At 32.9% G+C, this 21,258-nt stretch overlaps 1 protein-coding gene across 3 annotated transcripts in view; it reads left to right on the forward strand.

The window, feature by feature from the left end:
* LOC128984853 (serine/threonine-protein kinase SIK3-like) overlaps nt 1–21,258 on the forward strand; it is a 280,801-nt gene that overhangs the window by 16,835 nt on the left and 242,708 nt on the right. For 2 of the 3 annotated variants that reach the window (XM_054404224.1, XM_054404232.1), the window contains exon 2: nt 16,562–16,678. In XM_054404224.1, coding sequence (XP_054260199.1) covers nt 16,562–16,678 — 117 coding nt within the window. Of the gene's footprint in view, nt 1–16,561; nt 16,679–21,258 lie in introns of those variants that run through there. The other variant, XM_054404239.1, reaches the window with a different exon arrangement.

Here is a 21,258-nt window from a genome sequence, read left to right on the forward strand (position 1 = left end):
TTTTGTGAATTTTTAATAATTTATTTTTCTCTATCGTTTAGGTATAAGATTTGTGATATTTTGTGAATTTTTAATAATTTATTTTTTTCTATCGTTTAGGTGAAGTGGTAGAACATTATGGCTATGGTAGATGTGTAATACTAGGCCTATAGTATACCGTTAATTTACAGAAGCAAACTTTATCAAACTGTGTCCTCCCCCATTGCAAACGCAAAGCTCGAGTATAACTGCAATAAGCATTTTATACTTATATGCCAACCCTGTACGAAGGACGGGTACTCTTTTAGTAAACAAATATATTAATTGAAGTTAGCTGTAAATACTTTAAATTGACTGTTCAAAAGAGCAGAGGTTAAGAGGTACAAGTTCTGCTCCTAAGATTCTTAAGAGAGTTTGGTCGAAAATTTGATACTCTGATTCTTTGTTATTGTTCGATTATCCTAAAAATTATAGATACAAAAGAAATATTTTTTATGTTGAATATTAAGGGAGATATGGAGCTTTAAAGTAGGAAATTTGTCATATTTTGGTACCAATTCACAATGGGATGGGTAATGTGATTCTCACCAAAATTGGCATTCAGGCATGAAAAAATAAGATTATTATCACTACAGTAGCTTTTAAAAATTAAAAACTTTTTAATAACATTTTTTTAAATTTGTATAAATTAAAAAAATATTTAAACATTATTTAATAATTTCAGAAATAGCTGTTTGTTTTTGAAAATTCCGCTATATGTTGGAATTTAAAAAAAATTGATATGTTAACTCATTTGGGCTGTGAAGAACGTACCTTTGATGCCTTGCCTTGCGCTGGCAGTGCACTACTCGTTGACAGTGTGTACACTCACGACGAGGCTATAGAATACAACGATAAATATTTTCTGTTAATGTTACATGATGATTATAATTACATAATGTTAATGTATTTTATAACCCCGGCGTGAGTGTACACCATCGAAGTATATAACACAACTGGAATGCTAGGTCCGTGTTCACGAAATCGCGCCGTTGTGGCAGCCTTCCCGCACCACCATGGGGGACCCAGCGGATTTTAGCCAATTCATCGAATAGTGAGCGAAGTTGTTAACTCGCTCCAAGCATTCAATAACAAAGATAAAGTACAATACCCCCGCCGCAGCAAACCTGCCGACTAAGCGAATTTCCATTTGTCTTAATTGATTTTCAATTAAATATATTTTAATAACATTAGGTTTAACCAGTACCTAGGTTTGCTGCTACAAGGAAACTAATAAAGTGGGTTTTTTTGTAAAATATTGATAGCTTAGTACAAAATAAATAAATTTGATCAAAATACAAAATATATCCATAAACAAGCAAACTACAACATTTGACAATATTCTCCATAAGAATAACATGGGAATTTTAAATTTACAATTTTTTAAATTTTCTCCGTTACTATTAACCGAACAAAAATACTTTTATATACTAAATTAATTGTTTTTTTAAGCTCTTTAAAAAGGTCTAAAGAGAAATTGGGAAATTTTTTGTTTTGAGGGTCAAAAGTGAGAAAAACCAATTTTTACCCCATAAAACCCCGTAAAGCCCCGTTCCCATGGTCCGATCATGCTGGTTCGCAATTCATTCGAGTTTATCCCGCTTTACACCTTTAAACCAAATTTCATCAAAATCGGACAAAAATTACTCAAGTTATCGCGTTCACGGACGTATATATATAAGTCTATATATATATATATATATACATATACAAAAATTTGAACGAATGGTGTTTTTGGCCTCTGGGAACATCAAAATGAAAAAGTAAATCGGTCCCGGGTCTAGGTCTTACCGTGCCACCTACGGTAATAGCTACTTCCCTATAGGGAAATTCGCTAATAATGTTTATATATTCGTAATCTGCATTAAATGCAGAATCTAATGGTATAAATAAATTTTACTTTTGATTTAAAATATAATTTCCATAGTTAAAAAGAGTTAAAAAATTTTACATTGCGACATGAAAAAGTCAGTATGCGAGGAAGTATTTTATTTTTGGGTCAAAAGAAAACTGTAAGTGACAAAGTTGTAGTTGAAGAGATGATTTTTAACATGTGATCGAGCAATTTACAATTAAGTTTGTAGTTTATTTGTAGTATAGTGATTAATAGCGCGACGAGGTTGATTTTATGTCGCACCAACCTCCTCAGTCCAGCAACTCTTTATGTTGTGCTACTCGATCATTGTAAAGCTAAATAAATTTTAACCTTTTTTAATAGTTGATATAAGTTAAAGAATACAACTATTCTATTGATGTGATCATATATTTCATTTATTTTCAGAAGATAAATATCAATAGGGTCTACCGGTACCGGGCTGCCGCCCATGAATGAAACTGTCAGGGACCCTGTTTTACAAAACCGTTTATTTCTCCAATGCTAGGGACATTATAAATGAATGTAACAAAGTTAAGGCCCGTTTTGCCAGAAGCGTCTCTTGCGTCTGACGCTCAGCGTCCATCGCTCCGCGTCAATCGCTGCCCACTGCTTTGCATGGTTTTAGGTTAGTCTATTTTGCCAGAAGCGTCTATCGCTACAGCCGCCAGCGTCTGTAACTGAGACGCAAGCGTCTGACGCGGACCACTGCTCCTGGAGCAGACGGAGACGCAGTCGCTAGCGATTATTACTGGAATAAGCACGTGTTTAGTTGTTGTCTTAACTTTTGTTTCCTTAAATAAGTTGCATTTTCAAGTTTGGTGACATGTCACAAACAAAGTGGGGATTCAATAGTGAAGAAGATGAAAAACCGATTGAAGCCATTTCAGCACACGACTGTTAAGTCAATTGTTATTTGATTTTCAATTGACAATTTAAAATATCCCTCTTCAGGCCTCTTTAAAAACATAGTACACACTTCTTCCCTAGGTTTGCACAACATTTCTAATATCTCATCATCTTCTAATTCCTCACCTAACCAATGCTTTACTATTTGCTTTTTACAGGTCATTTTCAGAAACACTCCTTTTGCCACCAATGTAAACCACTTATTGATCAAATAATCGCAAGGAACAGACGCTTCTGGCAAAATAGGCCCGAGCGATAGACGCTGAGCGATTATCGCTCTAGCGATCATCGCTGAGCGTCGGACGCACCAGACGCTTCTGGCAAAACGGGCCTTTAGGTGTAAGGCAGAGATTGAAGAAATTGGTTTTGTTTCACAACATGTAATGCAACCTTTGTACTATATTTAAGCACGATTGTGGGCAGTAAAACATATTCTTAAAAGTACTGTTTAGTATTATTAATCAAACCCTTTTCTCTTATGTGTGATGATATGAATTTTAAAACATATACAGAATAACAATGACACTCAAAACACGTTTTACTAATCGTGTGTTTACAACATTATACAAATACTCATATTGTTAAAGGAACACGACTAACAATTCGATTTGTAAATTTATTATTCAATTTGTGTGATTGAAAAATACTTCCTAGGTCAATTATTTGATCTGAGCCTTAATATTTGAAATTTCTCATTAATTACCAAACAAAGCAGATAATACACGATCCCTTGTTACATATATTTTAATTTACGGTAACATTGTATGTAAATAGTTACCTAGAAGGTGATAATTCAGTATTTAGTTATGTGTTACCTGTAATAAAAATGAATTTAATATAACTTTTGGTTGTACTCAAAACGCTTCTAGGAGTACCGTAACCGTAAAGATCAGCGGAACCAGTGAGAACGGCCTGCGGCGCAATTTATAAATAACCTCTTTGCGTTACTAATTACTCCATTACACACGACTAGAAAATTTTATTTGAAATTGCTTGGTTATATGCTGAAGATCATCTCATTAGCTACAATTTTCTCACTTGAAGTTTGTTTCTGACCAAAAAATTAAAAAAATCCTCGCTTAGTAACTTTTTCATGTCAAGGTGTGATATTTGTTTAACATTTTTAGTTTTTAAAATTCGAATACGATTTAAATAAGATTATATTTATACTGTCAGATTCTGCGTTTAATGCAGATTCCGAATATATAACTTTAATTGCAGTCAACCTTTTATATGCACGGCCAGGAGCGTATTAACAACCGCGTGCACGGCTTGAGGAACTGACATATCTGCGTTGGGTCCCCCATAGTGGTGGAGGAAGGTTACCGAAACGGCGCGCTTTTTATACCAAATCTCCTATCTACCCGGTGTTCCAGTTGTGTTATATACTTCGATATAGTACACACTATCAACGAGTAGTGTGCCGCCAGCGTAGAACATCAAAGGTACGAAATCGCAGCCCAAACGAGTTAACATATCGCATTTAAAAAATTCCAACTATAGATGAATTTTACCCAAAGACAAACAGCTATTTTAAAAATTATAAAAAATTTTTAATTTTTAAAGTTTATAAAAATAAATTTAAAATTAAAAAAATTAATTTTCAATAACTAGTGATCATTATCTATTTTTTCACACCTGAATTGCAATTTTGATGAGAATCGCATTACCCATTCTCCCTGTGAATTGGTACCAAATACAGTACCATAATATGACAAATTTACTACTTTCATGTTTTATGATTAGATTATGAGAATACAGCAGTAGGTTTATTGGTATATTTTTATGGAAACAGAAGGATCATTACAATGTATAAATGTTTTGTAAATATTTTGGTACCGGTAGCTATTTGTTACAAATTTGAACTGATTATAACACTTCATGTTTAAGTTAAAATTTTAATTAGATGTTTTTTTGTTAACTAAATGAAAAAAATTATATTTTTAAACATTTATTATTCTTCTCTGTTGGTTTCTTTATACTGCTGTTTGGTGATCTCATTCTCATTTGTGAGCATTGTTTTTTTTTTCTTTTAACCTATTTTCAATTAGTCTATGACAATCCTCGTTGAACCAAGGTTTGTTGTTCCGTTTGTTTCTTTGGTATCCCAAAACCTCTTCGGTGACTTTGTTTACTGACTTTTTGATATGCTCCCATCTTTCTTGTACTGTTATGTCTGATTCCTGTTCCTGCAGAACGTTAAATCTGTTTGTAAGTTTAATTGTGAATTCTTGTTTAACCTTAGGTTCCTTCAGTTTTCTGATGTTGATTTTTGGTTCAGCTACTTATTTTCCCCTTTTTGTTTACGTATTTGATAATAAAAAATTAAAAACATAAATGGCCTAAAAAAATGTGTTGCACAAAGAGTATGAATTAATTTTTAAAGAGGTGTAAAGTACTGTACAGTGCTGTGCAATATGATAAAGCTTAGGGCTCATGTTTTAATAATTCTGGGTTTTATAAATTTGTAAAAATTTTGAAACAAATTTTTTAGAAGCTAGATTTGAAATGAAGCTAATTTTTTTTAGAATTTTTTTATGCTACCTTCTTGGTTAAGTTTTTGCACTCCCTATCTGTCCTAATAAAGGTGATGCTATACGCCTAAGCTACCCTTATACTATAAGTTGTGGCAGTTTGCAACTGCTTTAAACACACAAGGAAGAGCTAGGCCTAGGTAATTTTAGTAGATAAGTAAGATTCATAATCTTACTCTCCGCTCTTGGAAGACAAAATAACGAACATCCAGCACAACACAACATTGATTTCATTTTATATGTTAGATAAAATATATCTATATGATTAACTACGATTCTTTTTAAAACCATAAATAATATTGGAAATTGAGTGATAAATGTATTCAAAATAATAATTGTTGTAAATATATTTAACGTACTTTTAATTGTTATAGGCCTACGAATAAACACAATTAAATTATAGGTCATTTGGAGTTTTAAGTCTATCAGTGCTTGTGTAAGATTTGTTTGATCATAATTTAACCCATCACTCAGTCTGGGCAGTGGCAAGCTGGCCTCTAGGACTCCTCTCTTGACACTCAATTAGCTTCAATTTATTCTGCCCATTCTTTGCCCGAACTAAAATTCACAAGTCAAACTTCATATCTCTATACCAGTGTATGATGATTTTAGTTTTTCTGTATGTTTGGCATCTACTTTAAAAACGTAATGCCACCCCATCGCCTTCCCCTAAAGCTGTAAAGTGTTTATCAATCACCAATCATTGAAAAGGGGACGCCACCTAGGTGCGCGTATTTTTACCCAATTACGAGCGAATGATGAGTGTAGAATGGAGTGTGATGATCTGTGTAGCTTTGTTACTAAGATCAGCTCTCATTAGTCCAGATTTCAGCTCTCAGCTTTCATTAGTCTTCTTCTTCGTGATGTTTCAGTCCAGATAGCTGAACCCTACTGGACTGAGGCTGTTTTTGGACTTTGTCCTCTTCTCCGGATCATTTATTTAAAACCTAATGATCAGGAACAGTTGGGTCCAGTTTCGAACATTCAAAAAGCTACCAACTTTCCTCAGGATCAAACCGGCGACCTTTTGATTGATAGGCGACCACTACTGTATAAACCAGTTGGCTACCCAGCCAGCTTTTTTTAAGGTAACAGTTAAACTTTTTATAGATGATAATGTGCTAGTAAACATTTACAAAAATCTAAATATTATCATATACAATTCATAATTTTATGTTTTTTTTCTTTCTTCGACGGATATATTATCATTTTCAGCAGGATACTGAGAATAACACCTAGAAGGATTAACATTAGGAATACTTCGTAGCTTATTCGTAGTTGGTTCAAATAGTGGTTTCTTATTTTCTTTTAATATTGTTTGTAAATATGCTTTCAATTATTTAAGTTTGCTGTTTGTTTCTATTAACTGTAAATTGCCTTATTGCTTTATTAATTTGATAAACAATATTTTGAAGTAATGAGAATGAGTTTTATTTAGTAGCTGCAGAGATGCTTAGCTTTTTTGTTCTTGATCGCCTAACATAAGGAATCTGTGGGCCAGACGTTTTTACTTGGGGTGGAACACAAATTTTGGTTGCATTGGGAATTACAGTATTTAAAAAATGTAAATTATTACTATACAAACGGTTTATAAAATATAGCGCTTTATCTCCTGTAATCGTGGCGAACTCGTGGACGTCTCCCGCGGCCAACCTGTGGCCGCGGCAAAATCGTAGCGTTCACATCAGCCACAAAATGAAGTCGTCACTCATGACCATCTTGAACAGTCGCTGCGGAATCGTGAACGGGCGAAACGTAGTCTACCGGTTTTATACTTATATACTTAAATAGGCTACTTGAGTTTGTCCGATGTTCTAGCAACGTAATCTTCGGGCTTTGGCTGTTAAAACAGCAATGCGACGACGGCGAATAACAAATCCAACATTTTGGAGCTACAGTATCCCTGTTTCACACAGATGATAACACGTCTTCTGGTTCATTTGTTGTGTAGTAAAGGAGATTTTATCATTTCGTTGTCAGAAATTGTTTTAAAGAAATTTTACCAATTATTTTCAAATTTTTAACTATTCATTTGGTAACAAAGTTTAGAAACCCTAATAGGTTTCACCGTCCGATTTAAGTTCATAGCTTTTAATCAAATCCATTTAATTAATAATATGAGAAATCTTTATGTTGATTATTACATATATATAGATATAATATTAAGATTTAAATTAAATAAATATTTAATGTCTATTATAATATATGCTTATCATACCATGATACCTAGTGGAAGAGCTTATTCCCTATATAGGGTACCCGATTTGGATTAAATTTGGTACAAAAATGTTAACTTACGTTTATCCGAACGAGTTTGTGAACAAGCATGATCGGACTATGGGACCAGGTTTTTATGGAGTAATTGAATTTTCCCATTTTTGACCCTCAAAATATTTAACTTTGCAATTTGCTTTTAAAACCATTTTGTAGAGCTTAAAAACAACTAATTAGTTAAGTATGTTGAAGCGTTGTTGTGCGCTAGATAGTTAAAAAACATTTCAATAACTGCAAATTTAAAATTGGTACCTTAGTTTTTATGGAGAAAATTCAATTGTTTTAGTTTGCTTGTTCATTAATATTTTATAACTAAGTGGTCCAATTGAATTTGGTTTCTGAAACCAAAGGGGGATGTGTAGCTATTTTATATAACAGACCAAATCTTTCTCTTCAGTGTCATCTCCGTTGCGAAGAACGGGTACAGGAGCTAGTATTTATTTAGATCAAATTAGGCAACTTTTTATTTCACACTAAGTTATTACCATTTAACTTAAAACGTCCTTGATTACTTTCCTTGTAGCAGTAAACCTAATGATATTTAAATAGGGAATAAATCTGAATATGTCCAAGCAAACATTTTAGTAAAGATGTAATCATGCTGGTGGAAATTCGCTCAGTCTGCATGTTATGTTGTGGCAAGGGTATTTCAAACAAACAAGTATTATTTGTATTAATATCCAAAAATACCTCTTATCTTTAGATATTTTATTGTGTGCCTGAGTGCAGTTCAGTCGCTTCTTGCATCTAAATACTCAATTAACGTAAACGGTACTCCTTGAAACTTATTACTGTACAAAGAAAATCGTGTTCAGGATAAAGTAAAGACAATTTGGTCTATTCGATTACTGTACGAGTACGAATTACTTAACCATATCAAGCTTGTACAGTAGAACCTTGATAACAAGACTCAAGGGGATTATTAAATGAGACTTGTTATCAAGGTTGACTCCTTATTGAGGTTTGCAATAACATGATATTTGGGGTAAAATAAATTCAGGGGGATTTGAAAATGACACTTGTTATCAAGGGTGACTTGTTATCGAGGGTCTTTTTATCAAGGTTCTACTGTACTGAAAACACTTGTGTTTTTTGTTTAATCTGCCTCGTTGATGTATTTGTAATTGTTTAAATTGTTGCCGGTATCCCAATGTATTGTGTACGTATTGTCAGTGTTGATGTCGGTGCGGCGCGGCGCGGCAGTGACGTCATGGCCAGTACGTGACGTCAGTGTGCGTCACTCGGTCGTCGGTTCGATATCTCGGCCTGCACTCTGCCCCCTCCACACGCCACCACACTACTACAGCTATTAGCCAGCTCAAGCTCAGTGAGTCCATTCACTACACTCGCTTCGTACATTCGTAGCAGCCGCTGCCTACATGAATTAGGTAACGGCAAAATATACTTTACATTTGACGACGTAAAATGCTATCAACTACAAGGTGTCCCAGACCACCAGGGGAAGTTGTAATTCATCTTCATTTTCAATTTTGCCACGTTTAATTAAGTTGTAAAGCCAATTTCTCTTCAGTAAACTTTCCCTCTTCATTCGTCATTTAGTAAACAATCATTTCCATACAGACGAACAATCTTTAATAAAGTTCAATAACAAATTCTTGATAATATTTAACATCATTTGTTGAAAAGCAGTTGCGAGTTGCCAATATTATGCGCCCTCTGGTTGCGACCATCGATGTACCTATAGGCCTATAGTCTAATCAATGTATATAGTTAGGTTATATATATATATATATTGATGGTTGCGACATGTTAGTCATTTGATCGTGGAACGTCGAAACAATGGGATCGTCAACGGGTATTATAACTGAAACTGTATGAATCAAAAACATAAAAGAATAACGTCACTAGATTTAATCTAATACTAATAATCTCTTCATGTGTTCTGGACGTTTTTTTACAGTTGCATTAAAATAATAATGCAAACATGATTATTTTCGGGTAATTTGTTTGTTTATGGTTCATATTACCTATTTCTATTTAATAATCCGTGAGATCGTCAAACAACGGGCCCATTCCGGCGGCGTATCCTCGCAAACTACAGAACGTCCTTGGGGTTTTCAATACTTTTAGTTTAGCATAGTTTAAATAATCTTTTGCGGTAAAATATTCTATGATGTTGAAAAGTCGTAACTATACTATTTCTTAGTAAAACACCTTAAGTGTATTAAATAAGCAATGCTAATGGTATTTATTGGAATGCACTTTTCTTTTGTACATTTATTAATTTGCCACTGTAATGTAGATGATTTGTTATAAGCATAGTTACATTGTTACCATTCTATTTAAATTTTCGTAAAGCTGTCTTGGCTACCTAGCTTTCCTTAAAACCAATGTTAAAAATATTAAAATTTCACTAAGTTTGTTAACGAAAAACAAATTTTCCCAGAACAGTGGCTAGCATGGATAGGCCTATTGTTTTTAGCTTGTAACAAAGATATTTCTAACAATTTGGAGAAAATCATAGGAGCCGTTTTATAAATCATTGTGCACAAACGTTACTTGTATTACAGTATAGATTTTATTCTGCATTGTGTCATGTTTTACAATATAATGTTCTATTACAAAACCAGTGGGGGAGCGAGCTGGTCTAGTGGTTAGAGCGTGGGACTTCGGTCCAAGAGGTGCCAGGTTCAAATCCCGCCAAATCACCAATGGATTTTATCTAAGTGATAATGCGGCAAACCCTAGGTCTAGCCTGAAGTAATGTGTAAAACAATCCCAGGCTCGTGCCTAGTCTCCTAGTCTCCTGGTTTAACATAAAGATATGGGTGTGATAATTAAGTGTGCAAAAAATCAGTATGATAGGTTTAGTAGTTTTCGTGCTATATGTACTCAAACTTGTAGAAAATATCCATTTAAAAAGCATTGAACCAGAAAAGGTACTGTCTTCCCTTAAGGCCATTTATTTTAAACCAATTTTCCATTTCTTTCATAAATTCTGTGAGAGATGTAAGAAGCTCTTCTCTACTAGTTTCTTTAATGGTTGCAGTAGTATCGTCAGCAAACAGAATCAAATCTCTATTAATAGCTTTAGGGAGGTCATTTATGTAGATTAAAAAGAAAAGGGGACCTAAAATGGAGCCTTGAGGCACCCCAAGCTTTATACATTTCCAATGTGAGAAATGCCTGGTTCCTCCATCAGAAATTACAGTTCTTTGTTTCCGATCTGAAAGGTATGATCTAATTAGAGAAAGACAACTTCCTGAAATTCCATAGTCATGTAGTTTTTGAAGCAAAAGCGAATGATCGACACAATCAAAGGCCTTGGATAGATCACAGAAGACACCAGCTGCATTCCTCGACCCATCCAAAGCCTCCGATACCTCATTAATAAAGTGTACAAGGTTGTATTTGTTCCAAAATTTTTCCTGAAACCAAATTGATTTTGATAAAACAGATTATTATGTTCAAAGAAACAAACTAATTGGTTATTTATAACTCTTTCAAAGACTTTAGAAAAATTGCTTAAAACTGATATTGGACGGTAATTGTTGATATCTGACCTTGAGCCTTTTTTGAAAATTGGAGTTATTTGTGAGTATTTAACTTTGTATGGAAAAATTCCATTTGTTAAACACTGATTTATGATAATAGATAAGGGTTCAGAAATTAAATTTACAGCAGCTTTAATTAATTTGATCGGTACTTCATCCCAACCCACAGAAGTTTTGTTTTTTAGGGAAAGAATAATTTTTTTCACTTCGCCCTTACTAATCTGCTGTAGATTACACAACGAAATTCCTTCATCTCTACAATAGTCTCGAACAGATTCATGAACTTGCACGGTGGCCTTTGGTACATTAATGTTCAAAGCTGTTTCGGTAAAGAAAGTGTTAAATATTCTAGTTATATCCTGAGGTTTACATATATCTTTGTCGTTATTAATTAAAAATAATTAACATTTAAACATTTAAATAAACAACATTTCTGAATTTGGTTAAAATATATCCATAAACAAGCAAACTACAACAGTTTATTTATTATCCATAAGAATAACATGGGAATTTTAAATTTACAATTTTGTAAATGATCTTCGTTACCATTGGGCATACAACAACGATTCAATATACAAAATTATTTATTTTTTTAAGCTCTACAAAAAGGCTCGTAGAGAAATTATAAAATTTTGTGTTTTTAGGGTCAAAAATGGGAAAAATCAATACCCCATAAATCCCTCATAAACCCCCATTCCTATAGTCCGATTATGCTGGTTCGGGAACTGGTTAGAATAAACATAGGTTTACACGTTTGTACCAAATTTCATCAAAATTGGATCATTTTTGCTTGAGTTATCGCGCTAACGGACACATATGTATATATATATATATTTTATATATACATGAGTTTGAACGGATGGTGTTTTTGGCTTCTGGGGACTTCAAAACGAAAAAGTAAATCGATCCCAGGTCTAGGTCTTACAATGAGACCTACGATAATAGCTTATTCCCTATGGGAAATTCGCTAAAAGGGTTGACATGTTTGACAACCCTACTCAGCAACAAAATTCATTTTATTAATCTGTAACAAAATATCCTCAAAGTGCACCGAGCAGCAGCCTTAAAAAGTACTATATTACCGAGATAGTTTCAAAGAAATATTCTCTAACTTGATACTACAAAAAGTTCAGGCCACAGCCATTTAAATGCGCTTGGATTGTGACATTCACAATTCGGCTTAAATTTCTTTAACCAATAGATTCTTCATCTGCAGAGGAAGTTCATTGTGTTCTTATCAAGTCTAATAACATCCGAACACAGAAACCTTGCCTAAAATGTTATCTTGACAGATGATTTGCAGGATTTGCAGTGACCTATTACAAACCGTGGCCCACTTGCTCTTAAGTGAGATTTTTGAAAATTACACTGCACTTCAACTGTAAAAAAATTGGCACTAAGGTTGATTACCATTTAAGCAGCTATTGTCACAGGGAGGCCATGTTTCCTTTAAACTAGATCTCATCATCCTTTATAAGATTCGTTGATTATCAATAATGCATGTAAACGTCACTATTCACACAACAGCCAATTTACAGTATTTGCTTTTTGGCAATGCAGTTTAACAGTTTAATAATAAAATCTAGGTTCACTACAAGTATATCCCACTACACCTACAACATTCCGAAGAGATATATTGTCGACAACTTGATGTAATTGATAAGGCTTAGTGACATCCAGATGTCAAGGAATACCAGCTTTAACAGCAACCCCACGGTCAAATTTCTCAAAATTTTGCTAGCTAGGTCAATTTATTAGGTAGCAGAGAAAACCTAGATATGAAGATAGATATGTAGAAGATTAGGTATGGTGACTGACGTTTGAAGGAAATAATCAAAATTTCACAGCTTAAGGGTTGACCTCCCTTTGATGTAAGAACGTGCCTTGTAAACAGATATTTTTTTCTCAAATAAAAAAACATAGATTTTATCTGCCTTGCACTGACAAAATCGCCGAAGTGTTTACCGAAAAGTTCCATCCACACGATGTGAAAACTATCTAAATGTTCTTCAAAAGGAGATGAAACCAGATAGTAATAATAACTCCGATGAGGTACTGGAAATATTTGATTCATTTAATAATCAAACCATATTTTGTAACTTTCCCAATAGTCATTATTATTTTTGAAACTCATGTATTACTCATTAAACAAAGCTAAATGTTAACATTTTGATAATTTAACCCTATTTATCGTAGTTAGATGAATTAGCGTAAGCCTTGAAAGTAAAGGCCATGTCACACCGACATCTGCCGCTCCCGCCGCGGGAGTACAGCGCGCGGATGTTTTTCCTCGAGCCATGTCACACCAAAAGTTCGCGTCCGTGGCGGGAGTTTTGAGATGAGTTCATTACAATTCGTTTTACATAAGAAACTCATCTTACCTGTTTAGTATGCCATGTAAATTTGCAGGTTTTAAGTCAAGTGTTTAAGAAGCAATTGAATGTTTATTAATTTTGTTAGTGTAGGGCTACTTTAAAAAGTCAATAACTATTTTTTAAATTTAATTTAGACCTTGTGTTTGAAGCATTTTAAATATGGTTGTGGATAAATTATCCACTTTCAGCTTTTGAACGTTATTTTTCGCTACACTACAAAGACTATTTACTTTTTAAATAAAAACATATGACCATTTCAAAACTAATGTAATTTTTTGCTAAGCCTTCTATTGGAAGTTCAAATTTACATTGATTGTAAAGTTTTGATTGTTGCAAATCGAAAAAGTTGATGAAACAATAAAAAAATGGTTTACGTCGGCAATATAAAAATGTTTATGGGAAACATAGAATTTTCACAGTAAACATTATTTTTGCATGGTAAACAAAAATGATTTTTTTCTGGTGATAAACATAACTACGAAGATAATACAAAACAACATAGACTACATCATCAAACAAAAGAAACATGTTAAATTTAATTGAAAACTTTATTAAACTGTATTACTTTTAAACTTTAAATAGCTTGGGCATTCGAAATGCCCCTTTGCGCATGCGCTAGACAAAACTCCCGCCGCGGTAGTCTCAAAAAATCGCTCAGCAGGCGGACGTGGCGGACACTACCAACAACAACAAAACGCGCCCGCGGGCGTGTGGTAGTGCGGTGTGACTTGGCACATTTGATAACATGGTGAGCGATTTGTCAAAATTCGCTCCCGCCGCGGGAGCGAGCTCGGTGTGACTTGGCCTTAACTGTTCATTTCGATGGGTTTCATTTAGTATCTATGAAACTGTGAATATCATGCTCTAGATTCCTATATTCCATAGCGTATGCAACTAAAGTAAAATTATACTAAAATCTCTTTACTTTTGTGACGAGTACAACGGTGAACCCCTTATGAAAAAGTTTATATATGGCCATATACAATTTTTTTTATCCGGTTATATTTGGTTTTGGACCAAATACAACCAGATATGATCATATATGGAATCCCCCAGATATGATCATATATGGATGATCATATATGGAATCCTCCATATATGGAATTTTTTAATAAAAAATATATAAATAAATAAAAAAATAACAATTAAACATATTTTTACCTTAAATGGTATAAACTATAAATTAAAACTATAATAAAAATTTTAAATTCAAAAATTTCAAAACAAGATTTTTAAGCATCTGACTGGGAATTGAACCCGGGATTCCGGCGTGAGAGTCTGCCCCCTTAGCCACTACACCACGATTGCTTCATATCATGTGGATGATCAAAACCCATTACGAATAAGAGAAGCTGTATTTGGTCTCGTAAAACAAGATTTTTCTTAGACATTTTATGTCATTTGAAGAATGTTATTATTAATATAGCCTAACTACGTGACATTGATATTTGAGGCTGTTTGATAGCAAAGGTACAATTAATTAATTATTAATATAATATTCTCCTTGTTTAGGCCTACTACACTTACAATTTTAAAATTATACGTCAGTTTTAAGATTTTGTTGCGTTATAATAAAATTGTACAATAGATGTATGTACAGGATTTTGTCATCAGGGTTCAAATCTGGATATTTTATTTCTTTACTAATAATTACTTTAAAGGAGAATTGCCTATATTATCTGCCCCCTTACTGTACCACATATCAACTCAATCAGTTAAGTAGTTTGTGCTTGCGAGAGCAACAAGAAAATACACAAACTGATAAACTTTAGATTTTTAATATTATAAGAAGTGTTTGGGAGTTTGAGAGTTACATAATCCTAAAGTGGCAACAATCCCTTATAATAATTCCAGTTATTGTCAAAAACTCATTTATAGATGAGCATAAATGGAAAATTATTATTCCATATATGAGTAATTTAATTTCATACCTGGGAGTCATATATGACCATATAGACCATAATTCCATATATGGAGGATATTTATGGCCATATATGGGCAATATTTTCATATATAAAAAACATGTATGGCCATATATGAACAATAATTTCATATGTAGAAAACATGTATGGCCATATATGGGCAATAATTTCATATATAGAAAACATGTATGGCCATATATGAACAATTATTTCATATATAGAAAACATGTATGGCCATATATGAACAATTATTTCATATATAGAAAACATGTATGGCCATATAAGAACAATTGTTTCATATATCGAAAACATGTATGGCCATATATGAACAATAATTCCATATATATACTACATATATGGCCATATATGGACACCACCATATATGGATACAACCACATCTGGCCATATATGCTTCCATATATGCTCATCAAAACCCATATATGGATTTATAAAACCATATATGGAATTTTGATATGGCCATATATGGCCAGAAATTACTTTTTTATAGGGGACCCCGCATTTGAAACAGGCAAGTATCATTAAAGAAACGTCAGTTTTTATCAATGAAAACACGGTAGCTCCATATTATGAAATGGATGACTGTTGCGGCACGGTTCATCGTTACAGGGGTCGGACAGATACGAGCTAGTTCTAAGCATTGCAGTGACGCAGTGTTATCCAGTTGTAGTTATAGAGATCGATGGGTATTCTGTACTTTGTAAATTGTATAACTCTAATTCATTCATAGTAGAACAACCCTATAAAAATGTAAAATTCATCTCATTTATATATTCAATCCAAAGTCTTGTGTTTGTTTTCTTGGTGTCTATCATAAGAGATAGTATATACATTTGTATTACTTGTTTTAGTGTAGTGGCTATTTTTACATATTCATCATAGTTTTAAAACAAAGTATTCTCTTTTTATACAAACATACAGCTAAAGTGAACAGATTCCAACATCACCGATTCATTTTTGACCAACAATGAGATGAAGAACAGCGAATGAGGTCACACTTTTACACATTAACTTTTAATACTTTTTTAATATAATCTCCCCTGTGTAATCCTTTTCAAAGATTAACTTAATTACCGGTACAGTACTTGTTAAGAATTACATTGATGTTTTTCCTTTGTTTTAGGTGGCAATAAAGATAATAGACAAAACCAAGTTAGATGAAGATAATTTAAAGAAAATATTTAGAGAAATTCAAATTTTGACAAAACTAAGGCATTGTCATGTCATTAGGCTGTATCAGGTAAGTGCTAGATTTACAATCACCTAATAATATAACACATAAGTTATGCAAATTACATCAAGTTAGCAATGTACTCGTAGTTTTAACAGGCGAACAGGTTTTTTTTAAGGAACCTATTTGAAAATTCTAACTAAATTGATAGCTTAATAATAACTGATTTAATAGCTAACTCTTTTGTGTAAACTGTTGAGGTCTTAATAGCAGTTAGTAACTGTTCAATGAATACATTGTATAATACATTTATATTAAGTCCAAACAAGATTTTTCACACGTAGTGGGAATGATTCGTGTAGGGAAAAGGTAATGTAGATTGTATCTAAAAAAAATACTGGAGCAATTCAAATAACAATAGATTATTTATTAGTTTTAAACATCTGAATGAAATAACTCAAAATAAATCTGACTTTTCTGTATTGTGTATTTCTTTTTGGAACAGAACCAAAATTCATAATTTTTAAAACCAATACTTTCTGATTATTAGATAATTTGAAAAATATGAATTATACACCAAAGAAATTGAAATTTTAAAGCCCAGTGTAAAAATACTCTGAGAATTTAAAATAGCCATTTTAAAAATTGCAACCTTTTTAAGAGCATCAACATAAGAAAAACGTCTAAATGATGAATAATTTTTCAGTTAGACACTTTAATAAAATTACCTCAACATAATCTTATTCTCTTCTGATAAAACTTTTGTTTAGCGTTTTGGTATTTCTTGTGATTATGGATCTAATTGTCTTGGTTTTATTAAATGTCCCTAAGTTACTTCCAAGTTATACTGGTACAGTACTTATATTTATCTTGGATTAAAAATGCTCTATTGCTTCAAACAATAGTCATTAACAAAAGTGTTGATGCATTTTAAAGTGTCTACAGTGACATTTAGCATGGATTAATATGCTGGGGAGGTACTTTCAAAAGTTTCATCAATCGTTTAAGAACAACTAAAAATCATTTTTTAAGAATTATTTTTAATAAACAGTTGAGAGAAAGCTCATTTCTGTTATACTTTCAATAAAAAATAATGCCGATTCAGAATCTTTTTATATTTAAAGTATTAAAATTGTTTTATCTTAAAAGTGGGAATAATGGAACTGATAACCTATATTACAATACCAGAAGTTTAGATAATTTGTTTTACAGGACCCCTAAAGTCAACAAAGAACTGTTCAAGCATTCGTATTTATTTTTGGGGCCTTTTGTTTTTAATATGTTGCCAATTGATATAAAAAGAAGTAATAATGTTAACAGTTTTTGTAAAAGGTTGAAAGAATGGTCATGTAATATAAATGATACTTCGTTGCTTCGTAATGTTTTAGAATAAAATCTATGTTTTTCACATCGTTAAATTGTAGTATTTTTTTAATATATTTTGTGTTCATTATTTACATTTCACGCAGTCAAATATGTATATTTTTTAATTTTTAGAAGTAGACTTAATTTCAATATGTAACGCTACAGGTAGCAGCAGGAGTGATAATTTTAGTAACAGATTGATAAGACTGAACTCTTCATTTAATGTATAGATAAGATAAGTTTTGTGTACACTGGCCACAAATACTGGACAAAGTGGTCAGTTAATTTCCGAATTGTTTTATGATTTGATGATTGTTTGTTTTTGAGGAAATAAAATTCATTATTCATTATTCATTTAACTTGAAAGGATCTCAACTGCTTTTAAGGTAAGGCTCATCACACACTGCGTCCGGTCCGGTTAATTCTGATCTGGTGTTTTTTGTCGGATCCGGCAAATTTCCACACACTGCATCAGGCGTTCTAGTTCCGGCGACCAGTCTATGCGAGGACAGCGGTAATGTGAGTTGAAGAAGTGTTTAACCAACAACAAATTAGTTAGTTTTAACAAAATTTTCCTAAAGCAATGGAGTGACAGTGACAGTGAAGAAGAGATCTTCGTAGTTGCAGCAGCTCTTGCTTCGGAAAAGGAAGAGCGTCGGCGACAGAAGAGGTTGTGGGTGCACAGTATAAACGTAAGTAGAATAAATGAGGAAGAATTTCATACCTTGTTCCCACGTTTGATTGAGGACAACAAAAAGTTTTTTCAGTATATCCGGATGAGTTTAGAGAAATTTATGGAACTTCATTCTCTTCTTGAATCATCAATCGTAAGAAAGGATACAAACTTCAGAAAGAGTATATCTACACAAGAGAGATTGGTCTGCACAATGCGCGAGCTCTCCGGTGCCGGAAGCCTATCACTTCTCATCCAAAATAATTGTACCGGACCGCACCTGACGCTCCGGACCGGATGCAGTGTGGGGACTTCCATTTGAATTAATAGTTTTTGAATGGTTTCCGAATTTACCTGATCCGGCATGCTTGATCCATATTTACTGGACTGGACGCAGTGTGTGACAAGCTTAAAGCGATCCAAACCTTTTGTAGTTGTGTTCTGTAATAAACTAACCTTAAATACATGATGACAAACTTCTATCAAAATATTGTGCCCGGGTACGGTAGTCTGTACTGCAATTGCTGGTAGGTTACTGCGATTATAACAAGTAACTTGTAGAAGTTAAAACTGTTACTGATATTGGAGGAATCTATATTGATTTTCTAATCCCATTGCTAGTTCTAAAATCTGACATTTTTACGTATTTGAAAAATCACTTTTTTTAATGTGTACCTACCAAGAATAAAGCAACAAAAATGTATTTTTTAAACCCAATTATTACTCTAGTAAGGTAAGTAATACTCATAGGTATCCCATTGTACTCAGTTATTATTAATTTCATGTACCTTAACATATATATGTAAAATTGAAAAGCGAAATTCCACTTTCTATTACAACCTACTGTAAACAAAATTATGTTAAACTACAAAAATGTTACATTTAATGTTTCAAGGTGAGAAACAACAATTTATTAAGGGCCAATTGAATGGAATTAAATTATTTTATTGTGATATTAGACCTACTATAGATGTATTCAAGAAGAAAGTAGAACAAGCTTATCTCTGTAATGAGATAAGCTATCACATTATGTAAACTTGAATAAAGAGTATAAATTATGTTGACAAACTTCTGTAACTCGCTCACATTGTATAAACTTACCGCTTCATCTTCCATTCCATTAGTTTTGAGTGACAACTTTTTTTCATTAGTTTTTGCCTCTGATTTTAGAACAATTAAAACAGTCATATCAGTCTAGGAAAACATGATCAAGTCACTTTTATGGGCTCTAAATAGAGTATACCATGAAAAGGGCGAATGCTTGAAAACAAATAAATGTCTTACAAATTGTCTTCAATTGATTGCATTGGTTGGAATTGAATGATTGAAGTGATTATGGTTGTGGCCTTCTTCAACTTAACTATTATTGGCCAAACAATATTCCCTATAGAAGGTGTATGTTGATTTATAACTGCAAAAATCAAATTCCTAAGTGTAGGATTATTGTTATCAGCTGAGTTATGAATCATCTGCTATTTGGTTTGTTTACATTATTATTGTTTTTTGTAAATAAATAGTTTTGATTGAGTTTACTTAAAATTAGTTTTAATAATTGATTATTCTATATTGGCGACGAGAAAATGCCGAGGAAAACAGACCAATCTCAATATAAGAGTGCAATTGATTGTAGTAACATTTCTTGCATACAAGATAGAATGAGCAGATTTTCATTTAACCCTCCGAGTGTCATGCGTCGCTGCAGCGACTCACGAACACTGTTTACGGCGAAGGCTCTATGACTGACAAAATCGGATTGAACTGGATCGAGTTTGGTATCGTTCTTTTCATTATATTCTAAGCTTTCTCCAGAGGTCTGTCTCTAAGCGCTTTATGTTCTCCGAGCCGATCGTAATTGTAGCAGACAGCTGACGTGCGTATTTGTAAACAGGTTAGTTAATCTCGGACCGATGACTGATGTGTTTTATTATGTTTATCATTGTTTTAGTGTTAAAAATCAAAAGTAGTGATATACGTGGTGCATTATAAGAAGATTTAAGTGATTTTGAAGGGCTGGTTGATGATCCTGAAGAAGTAGGTAGTGATATTGATGTAAATTATCAGCCAGATTCCTAGCTATGGTGAGCTATGCATTCTTAGCTAAACGCTATGTACTGAAATCTGTTTTTTGCCCATAACTTATTTATTTGCAAATCTACTTCCTTATATTATTATATATTTGTAATCCTCATAAAATTTAGAACAAAGTGGCTATTTTAAAATATTTATAGGCCTATAATTTATACAATTTCATTGACCCTCTATCTGGCGCTGGTCGATTTTCGACCACTAAAACGTGAGTTCTCAGTGGCGCTGGTCGATTATAGACCAAGATGACATGGGTCGGGTTTTTCTACTATTAAAATATGAAAACAGTTTTAAAACGCAATAAATCTCATACCATTAGAAAGATAAGATTCTGAGGATTCATTTTCATGCATAAAACATTATTGAGTGAGTATTATGTAGCGAGAAACATAGTTTGAAAAACTAGAGAATTCAAAATAGATTTTGGCGGTGGAAAGTTTTGGTCACCTGACTACAAAAACAGCTGTTTTTGGTGATTATCAATTAAATTGTATACAATATTAGTAAATATTCTGAAACTACAATA

The sequence above is a fragment of the Macrosteles quadrilineatus genome, unplaced genomic scaffold (assembly GCF_028750875.1).
Source record: "Macrosteles quadrilineatus isolate MER2022 unplaced genomic scaffold, UCM_ALF_1.0 Scaffold_1__1_contigs__length_201487025, whole genome shotgun sequence".
Taxonomy (NCBI): domain Eukaryota; kingdom Metazoa; phylum Arthropoda; class Insecta; order Hemiptera; family Cicadellidae; genus Macrosteles; species Macrosteles quadrilineatus.